The 9,915-nt window shown below is 45.2% G+C and overlaps 1 protein-coding gene across 1 annotated transcript; it reads right to left on the bottom strand.

The window, feature by feature from the left end:
- Window positions 1-20: 20 nt before the first annotated feature.
- Window positions 21-9,588, bottom strand: SPG21 (SPG21 abhydrolase domain containing, maspardin). The gene is made up of 9 exons (XM_048955969.1): window positions 9,476-9,588; window positions 7,071-7,159; window positions 3,596-3,757; window positions 3,406-3,486; window positions 2,696-2,841; window positions 2,088-2,196; window positions 1,498-1,605; window positions 963-1,103; window positions 21-650 (listed from the first exon to the last, which is right to left on the bottom strand). The coding sequence occupies exons 2-9, from the start codon at window positions 7,131-7,133 to the stop codon at window positions 528-530; spliced, it is 933 nt and encodes a 310-aa protein (XP_048811926.1). The 5' UTR covers window positions 7,134-7,159; window positions 9,476-9,588; the 3' UTR covers window positions 21-527.
- Between the last annotated feature and the right edge of the window lie 327 nt (window positions 9,589-9,915).

Here is a 9,915-nt window from a genome sequence, read left to right as displayed (position 1 = left end):
TCAGTAGAAGAGGCAATTGCTGAAATCAAAGTTTTATTGAAAACTATTTTTAACAGCTAGCAAGAAAGTTAAAAATTTCAAATAGAAACTAACTTGCAACACAACATTTAGAGCAAATAAGTGATGGCAACATTGGCACTTAAACATCTTTAAACATTCAACAAAAATATATGTCAGCTTATAAGTACACAAACTGCATGTGGCAATATGTACAGCTGAGTGAAAATATAAAAAGAAATACCATTCTGTGTGAGAACATGATAGTGAAGACTTTGGTAGCAAAAATGTCCTTGTTTTTAAAACTGTAGTCTTCCAAGGTACCTTCTTGAATTCAGAGACTGAAAATTAAACAGATGTCCTGTTACACTGCTCAGTGCTTATTGTCCGCGAGCGGCTCACTGCCTTGATCCTGCTGGAGTCGCACAGTGGTAACCGGCTGACACAAGGAGAAAGGCAGAGTAGGAACAGATGATTGTACACAGGAAGACCACCAAACCGATGCCTCATTCTCACTGGCAGTCATAAACCTACTGCTCTTCTTGCTCACTACTGCTATGAAGACTGATCTTTTGGACCTCTAGTTCTTCTGCACTGACCATAGAGGGATCAATGGCTGCATACCGGGTACCATGGAACTGCAGTAAATGAATCTGTTAGATACAGAAAATAAGAGTGACACTGGTGTAGAGTGAGACATTCTTTAAGGGTTATTTTTCTGTGAGGATGAAATTGTTGGCCTGGAATACAAGAGTATAGATGAGGGACAGAGGAAACAGCCAGCAACCAAGCCCCCAAAGCCAACCCTTGATAAACATGGCAACCTGCAGTGCAGTTCTTCTGTATCAGTGATATGGGAGCATGAGTAAACAGAGCAGGCAGGCAAAAAAAAAGAGCTCAGAAAAAGTTTCCTATTGCTGTTTCAGCAACACAGCTGTAGATTAGCTTTGAATGCAGACACTCACTTGAATGTATAAATTGACCTCAGCACTCCTGCAGAGATAAGGGAAATTGCCTCCTGTTTTGAGATGAGCTCTTCTGGCATTAGGATAAAGCTTATACATTTCTTCTTTTGCTTCAGTTGAGAGCGCACTCTGGTCAAACACCTGTGCAACAAGTCACAGCAGTTAATTAGGAGGATTTTGCTTATTAAATCAACTGAGTGGACCCTGTTTCTAGAAGCAGTTGCCAGCTTGTCTGTGGAACAGTTTTAATGAAACAAAACAAGCAAACAAGTTAAGCATCAGCGACTAGAAAGCTAACACTGATAGGTAAACATTTGGGTATTCTGTGCAGTAACAGCCATTAGCTCAACACAGAAAAGCCACTGTCTTATCCAGTCAGTAGAAAAAACTATTTAAATGCAAAATTAAATGCTGCAAATATTTATTAAGTTGCTAACACAATACCCAGGCCCTGCTTTCCAAGAGTTTCCAAGAGTTTCCAAGTGATGTCTGGGGAAAAAAAAGTATTTAAAAAATGAAGGTGAAATAAACTTACATCCATAATAGTTACAGGGATATCTCGAATTTTATGAGGTTCCACATAGGAGTTCTGGCAATTGAGGGTTAGTCTTGAGGCAAGCTCACTCTGGCCCAGACTCTCCAGCTTTCAGTAGAGACAAATACTGATTAATAACATATTTCACTGCAGGAAGTTAATGCAATAGTAACAACAGAGCCAAAGAGAAGACAGCTCCTTAGTTTTAAAGGGAAACAAGACTGCACTTCAGATAAGGATTACAGTTCCAACTTAATATCTCTCTGCATGAGACAAATACTTAAAATGTTTAATTAATTGTTCCTGCCTCCAGAGCATAGCCTGTATCTCAGCACTTTATTCCTCTCCATCTCTTTCTTAGCCACTTCTCTTCCCATATACATAAGTAAATGGAGTCGTAAGGCAGACAAGTCACAGCAACAGCTAAATTGCAAGGGCTGTCACAGCCAACACCTGCTGAGAATCCATCCACCGTTCACTTCTGGGTACGTAAATGAAGAAAGCAGAAGAAATACCTACAACCTCCTGTCTACTAAGTGAATCTCTCACAAAGACTGACATTACAGCCATTGGAGTGCACAGCCACCTACCCTGTCCACCATGAAATCAATCCCGTCAGCCATTTCAGGATCTAAAGGACCAGATGCAAAATTCCCAAGGACAATTTTTTTCAGCATAAAAGCAGGCATCAGCCAAAAGCTAAAACAGAAACGAGATGTAACCATCAGAATTAAGATGCTTTCTTTTAAGACCTCCCTTTTCTTGCACTGACTTTGTGCAAGAATTTCAAATGAAATTGTGAAGAGCTTCAAGAGCAGAGCTGGAAAACCTTGCAAATAAGTGATTGAAATGCTCTGGAAAGCTGCTGCGTTACAAGGGTGTATTTTAAACATGGTGAATAGCACTCTAAAAGGTTTTGCTGGAAATCAAGTAGAATTCTTAAGTCTGGCCACATCCTTAGAGAATCACAGGAAATAAATGCAAGAGTGGTCTGTCAAATTCCACTCTCCCAATTGTGATAACTTCTGTTTCCTCTGTAGCGTGGTTTTAGAAGTTGCATGTATTCCAGCCCTCACCATTTCAGGCAGGCTGAAAACAAGTCAGACACATGTCAAACCAGATCAGCAGATCAGTGTGAAGTTTCATCAGAAAACAGGTGAATGCCCCCAACCTCATTGCTTGTCTCAGTCTTCCTTACCTGTTTGCTGTCCACGTCTGATTGAAGATGGAAGTGTCACTAAAGGCATTACACAGAATCAGAGATTGAACTCTGGGAGATTTGTGTGTGTATTCAGCAAATTTTTGAGCCAGAAAGCCTCCCAGAGAAGCTCCAAAAAGGTGAACCTAATTCAACAAGGAAAAACAAAACAGATCACGTTACATCTGAGAAATAAGCGACCCTTAAGGGTCACATTACAAAAAGACATTCAAGTTTTACATTGTCTTTATAGCTAATTTTTAAAGAAAAAAACAAAACAAAACTTCAATAGAGGTTCTTTGATTTACAGGAAGAGATAAATACTGAAAAAAGGAAGTGCTTCCTGATCACACTTCCAATCTCTGTGTGCTCATCATGCTAAAGTAAAAAGTGAACCTTTCACTTTATATTCAGGTTTTCCAATCCAAGATAATTTATGGTGGCATTCTGTACAACATGGGTTATGAAGGATAACTTCAGCAGGATCTCATGAAAAAAGAAAAATGCAGTTGGCAACACAATTCAATAGGCCTACAGCAGCAGTGAATTTAGTCAAATTTTCAAGGGGATTTCCTTTCGAAAATAAACTCACAACACAGCTTCTTTATTTATAGGCTGGCTTTGCATCATGTACTACACATCTGCTCTTAAATGAGACTTGCAAACATCAGGTTTTTATGGCAACTATATATCCATCTCTGGGCACTCACTTTATCCAGCTGAAGGTGGTCTAACAGTTTTCTGAATCCATCACAGAACTCGAGGTGATCCCAATACACTGGGTACTGCAACTGAAACAATATATGAGTTACAGAAGGCCAATTTCTAATCATCAGATGTCAACCTGCTGCTAGAAAGTTACACCAATTCTCACATTTAAGGTTTCTAGATCATACTCACAGCAATAACTCTGTAACCCCATCCGGTCAGTGCCAAAATTTGCTGGAAAAACACATCTGCAGTTCCACTTACAGGAGGAAGAAATATGAGTGGGCACCGAATGCTCCTAGGTCCTGCATCGTACAGCGACCAGACCTTACTGTCATCATCATCCACTATTATCTGGAAGAAGAGAAGCAGAGGGGGTGAGAAACACAAGACTGAAATGAGCTTCTTCAAGCACATTCCAGGATTGCTACTACAAAATATCTGTCGTTCAGTAAATCTCACAGTATTCAAGACTCTTTCAAACCAGACTGTCTTTTACTTCTCACCACAACTTTCTTCTCTAAGGTTGTTTACTAAGCAATGATGCAGCTGGAGCCAGAACTACAACCACTGTCAGACCAAATGGTGTCAGAGGCAGCACAGCACACGGTGCCTCCTAAGAGCTCATCCTTCTGCAGATACCAAGAGTGCAAGCACTGGGAATAGTGAATTATGTTGCTTTTATAGTGATTGAGTGCATTTCAGAAATTGTAACACAAAAATCACTTCTTTTCTGAAAAAGAGAGCAGAAAGTCAGAAGGATGGTACATCGTGATCTGAAAATGCAGATGGAGATCATAGAATCATAGAATCACTAAGGTTGGAAAAGACCTAAAAGATCACCCAGTCCAACCGTTCACCTATTCCCAATAGCTCCTACTAAACCATGTCCCTCAACACAACATCCAGTGATAAATAATGGGAACAGCGAGGCTCTGGCTCCCTCAAAAAAAAAAAAGAAATCAGGTTTATACAATTCCACATGAGGGGAAATATGCTTGGAGCTGCTGTGCCACAGCCCAAAAGAGACCCAGGTGGCCACCTCAGTGCCAAGCACAGCAGCCTTAGGCTGGAAGAGCCTGCACTGCCCCAGGGTCAGATTTTTAACCAGTCACTGACACTTCCATTTACTGGACAAAAGATGTTACAGGTCTGGATACATGTGAGTCTACTGAATTCAGCAGCTAACAGCACATTATCGATTTGAAGCAGTTACACCTGATTGCTAGGTTGTACACAACTCCCAGAGCAGCACTGCACAGCTGACCTGGAAAGAGATGAGCACATGTCAGGAGCCTGGAGTCCCTGTGACACAGCTGGCTGAAACAGCTGATGCACACATGAGCTGCTCACAGGGGGCGCATAGCATGCCAGAAGCGAGAATTCACAGCAGAAATGGTATCTTCAGAAGTACAGGATTCAGGTAACAATTCTCTGCTCCAGCAGTGTTGAAGCCTGGCTTGATTTTACAGGGCCTGACCTACCAACAAGCTGTTGTGTGTATTTAGCATGCTGGTTTCAACCCTCCTCACCCCAGCAAAAGCATGCAGTTCATTCCAGATCAACAATCACAGATCTAAGGCAAGCCTGCGTCACACAGCAGGAGTTCACCCCCGTGTCAAGATTTTGTCATTTTTTGAATAGCAACACAGAAGCATAATTCGCTTTCCCAGCACAGCGATTAAGCTTCTCAGGCAGTTAGAGAACAGTGTATCACATTTGCTTGATTAACAAATCTGCTTGTAATAAAGCCAGTATTTCAAGCTCTGGGAACATGTGAGGAATCACATGATACTGCTGCTTTGTTGAGGTCTTCACAAAAAAACAAAGAAAGATAGATTGCATAGCAGGGCTTCCCAGACCACTGAAGCCATTAAAAAGAGAAAAAAGAAAGGAAAAAAAAAACCCAAAAACACACATACACAAAAAAGCCCCTTTGCACAAAAGCCCTCCTAAAGCCTCCCAAAATCAACCCTTTGCATAATCTCCAAAAATCAGTTCTCAGCTGTTATTCCACAGTAACTTTGGAGACATTCAAAGTAGCTTCCAATGGCTACAACAGAACCTTGAGTATTTCCAAAGGTGAAGCAACACCTTGCTTCGCATCCTGCTCAAAATTACAGTTACATGAAGGGAATGGAGGCTCAGAGGTCATGCTTCTTTCCTCAAGCTCAGCAAAATCAGGGGGTTTAAACTGTTCTATTTGATTTCTAGCCACATACCAGACACTACTACAGCTCAAAGACAAAGCTAAGTGCTGTGGGATGGTTAAATGCTGGCTTGGTAGGGCACTAGCTTTTTTCTTGCTCAGGTCCATTGCTCAAGAACACTTACAGTCAAAAGTCAAAACAGTTGACAGTCACAGCCAGAAGGGCACAATTCATACTGCACTGAAACAAGCAGCAGAAATTCCCTTCAGTTTAGCAGAACCAGAGTGTCCTCTGCTGATGACTTTAAGGAAGGACTGATCTAAAACAGCAAGGTGTATGCTGAGGAGATCCCTATACACTGATACAGCGTCCGGTCAGATTCAGCCTTAATTTGTACTCCTTTCTTCATTTTAGGCCTGAGAAGCTGCAGTACCTGAACAACAGTACATCAGCCATGACGAGGACCAACATGGCTGCAGCTTCCTGTGGAGAACCAGAATGTTTATGAGCTGAAAAACCATGTCAGAGCCACTCACCTTGTGGCACTTGTTAACTTCAGGGGCCACAAATCCAAACATGGGTTCATAGGCAGAGCTGAAGACTTTGCCTAAGAACATTATTTTCTGTGCTGTACTTCCTGTTTCTGACAAGAACAGGAAGAGCAACAGAGCCGTGCATTTCCTGCTGCTTTTGAGAGGAGCATCTTAATCTGTTTTCAAACAGTGCTGGCTCTGCTTTTTTAGGGCAACCTGACAGCAGTAACAGGCACTGATCAGGACTAACAACGATTGGCCATTCCTTCCTCCACAGGGCACATGCTTTGCCTAAACCTTTGGGAAGATAATGCAAGCAGATGTACTTGCCACATCTTCCAGAAACTAGGACTGTTTTACTTCTACCTTCTTCATACCCCATATTCATCCCTGTGGCATCACTTTACTATGGAGATGGCTGAATCTCTCAAGGGGGAAAGGTATTCCCTAGTCTGAAGGTCACCAGAAACCCTGGTGCAGCTTTGGCTTACACATGTTCTTATTTCTGAAATCCTGAGCAGTCAGCAGCAGCTGAAGGCAGTGGCTGCTGGCAGCAAGTTGCAGAACCCTGTAATGAAGTTAATGTCTTAGAGAAAGCCACACACTGCTCAGGGGAAACAATGCACACTTAAGCACTGTTCCTTAGGACTGGGGACACAGTCCCTTTATAGTGGCCCAAATGCAATCAGCTTGTTGAAAGAAGTAGTGTTGTTCTTGCCTCTTCTGCCAGTACCATCCTGCAGCCCAAAGAGCTGCCCAGATTAAAGAACAGAACCAGCTGCAAGGCAGCAACTGCAAGCTGCTGCGGAAGTGCCAGAAGCACGTGAAAAGTAAGAGTGTGCTTTCATGCACTCCTAAGACATGTGAGGAAACAGTTTGGCTGGACAAGCGCTGCCACAACTGTTCTGCGTTATCCAGAGCCAAACGGCTTGAACAGAGCACAAGGAGAGATGTAGCATGCAAGCTGAGGACAGCGGAACATACCTTTTTAAGAGGAACTGTGCTTCTGAACCAGTTGTAGTCAGGAGAGACTTTAATCTCTCCCATGATGTTTAGGAAAAACTCAGGTCAGACTGAAACAAAGAAAAACAGTGTTTGAAATCAAGAATATGGGCTTCCCTTACGCAGCAGGCAGGAGCTGTGCTATGCACACAAAGCGTTTGCAGGGAGTTGCTGACAGCAGCTGACTGCTCTGCCTGTGACTCGCACCGAGTTTACTTATCCTTACTTTTCATCACAAACCACATAACTGTGCTGCCAAGAGGCAGCCACCCAACTGCCTTACTGCACTACTCCAATTAGGGAATGACAAGGCTCTTGTAACAGCACGCTCCCGGTAACAGTTGTAGAGAAAGACAACTGTTGCAGGCTGTAAGGGCCTCATAGAGCTATCGGCATATTTTCACCTTGCTTTTAAATGCACTGAGGAGTCCTGAGGCTTTAAATCTGTCCATGCAGCAGCTGACTTGTCAGGAGTTATGCACAAATATATCCTTAATTAATACTAACTGATTTCCCAATCAGACTCACTGAGATGTCCACTAATTTACTCTGAAATACATATTCAATACGACATGAATATAAAGGAGTTTTTTTTACAGTTGATAACTTCTAGATTTAACTTTTTAAACCTGAGACCATTAGCTTCCATTTATACAACTGATGGCATCAAACAGTTCTGAAGCTCACAGGCATTGCAGCTTTATCCTTTTTGAAGCCAGCTGCCCCAGGAGATTATTTCCATGCAGTCATACATGGCACCATGCACAATAAAACAAAGCGACTTTGACAGTCATTACTTCACAGTCGCCAAATACAAATCAATAGCTATTATTTCTTAATTCCTGATAAAATAAGACACCAGTGTGTTCTGTAAACCATTCCAATTCATTTCACCTTGCAGAAAAGCTGCCAGCGTGTAGCTTTAATTACCTTTGAACTACAGCTGGATTAGCAGTTATTTACAATTTCCTCATCTCTCAGTCTTCATTTGCTATTTCCCATGTACAGGAAGCATGAATTTTAAAAGGGGAAGCACTTTCCACACTACAAGGCAATGGCCACCTTCCCCACGTCGCTGCGTGATGCACCTTGCACACCTAACGAAGGGTTTCAGAGCTGCAGGGTTTCATCTTGGCGCCTGCATCAACTGTTCTGCTACTCGTCAGAATCTGGCAGCACATAAAACTGCAATGAAGGTAAAAACAGCATTTCCAGCAGCCTGCAGATCACAGCAGCACACTCACATCTGCACTAAGGGGACTGCTGGTCATTACTGAAAGGAAACAGCACTTCAACTACTAATTGACTTCCAGAGCTTGCAGTAATTAGTTTTCAAAAAGCCATTCAGCAAAACACGTCGTGGCAAATTTATGGCAGAAATAACAAATTGCGGCGATGTAACGCTGTAACGCAGCCCCTGATGTTCTGTTACAGCAGGGCCAGTCACACTCAGCCTCACAGCTCTGTGCACAGACACGAAGACAACAACTTTCTGCAAGTCAACGTGCTCACTGCAAGCGGTCCCTGAGCTCCCACTGCCATCGGCTCTCCTCTTCTGCACCGTTAAGCTGATCCGTGGGCTGACACACAGCTGTCTGCCAGCAGACGGGATAAAGGAGCAGGCACAACTCATGCGAGCTCTGCCCTGCACCCTGGCCAGCACCCAAACGGTCCAGAGTTCACCTGGATCTCAGCACCGGGGTTTCCAAGGGAACTGTCAGCACCTGCGGAAGGGAACCTGGCCCTGGGCTGAGCTCAGCTCCTTCCTCGCACAGTGCCTCAGTGAGCGCCCTGCCTGCGGGCCGCCTGCTGACCGGTCGGTGGGCGGCTTGGATCACAGAAGTGTTTGCAAGTCAGTGACCTCGTATCGAAGTGTTGTTTTTTGGGGTTTTTTTTTTTTCTTTTCCCTTTGACACAGAAATGAGGCATTAAACGTGCGTGCAGATGTGTGCCAAAGAGGGCTGCGTGCAAGCAGAGCTGAGCCGCGGGGCAGCCAACAGAGCAGCGATTTGGGGTACAAACACGTAACCCGACGCTGATCGCAATCAAACCCGTACAAATCGGAGCTTCACCTCCAGTTAAAAACAGCACCCCGAGGACCTCCAGCCTCAGTAGTGCTCCTCCAAGCGCAGAGCCACATCAGCAGCCCCGTGACCACTCGGCGATGAGGGCTTCCCCCACGGCGAGCCCCACACCAGCACGGCCGCCCCGCCTCACCCTGCCCTCGCCCACCCGCACAGCTCCCGCCCCTCGGCCTTAGCCCCGGGCGAGCCTTCCTCGCACAGCCCCTCAGGCCGCCCCCAACCCACCGGAGCCTAAGAGACCCCGCAGCCCCCCTCAGGCGCACTGAGAGCCCCGCCGGTCTCCATGGCGATGCCCCCACACACCTCCGCGCAGCTCTCGCGGCTCGGCCCTCCCCGGCTCAGCGGGGCGCGGTGCCGGCTGCACCGCTCTCCTCCGCCTCCGGCCGCTACTTCCGGGTGCTGCCCCGCGCCGGCCACGTGACGGCAGGGAGGGGCGCCATCGCTACCGAGGCGGAAGAACAGAGGCAGAGAGGCGGATCGCGTGGCCACGCCTCCGGATCGTGATTGGTCGGCGGGGCTGTGAGGGCGCTTTCGCGATCCTGAATTTCTCCTTTTTGCGCGTGCGTCTACAAACTAGGAAAGAGCCGTGACAGCTCTCTGCTCGGGCTTCTCTCCCTTCTGTGACCTGTCGTGCCACCCAGCGGGTGATTGTATTATCTGCAGCTGTCTGTGAAAAACGTCGAGTGATTTAAAGCGGAAGCGCTGCTGAGGTGAACGCTGTGCTTCAAAGAGCTCCTGGCAGG

Source organism: Lagopus muta, chromosome 10 (genome assembly GCF_023343835.1).
Source record: "Lagopus muta isolate bLagMut1 chromosome 10, bLagMut1 primary, whole genome shotgun sequence".
NCBI classification, from domain to species: domain Eukaryota; kingdom Metazoa; phylum Chordata; class Aves; order Galliformes; family Phasianidae; genus Lagopus; species Lagopus muta.
This window is presented reverse-complemented; position numbering and strand designations above follow the sequence as displayed.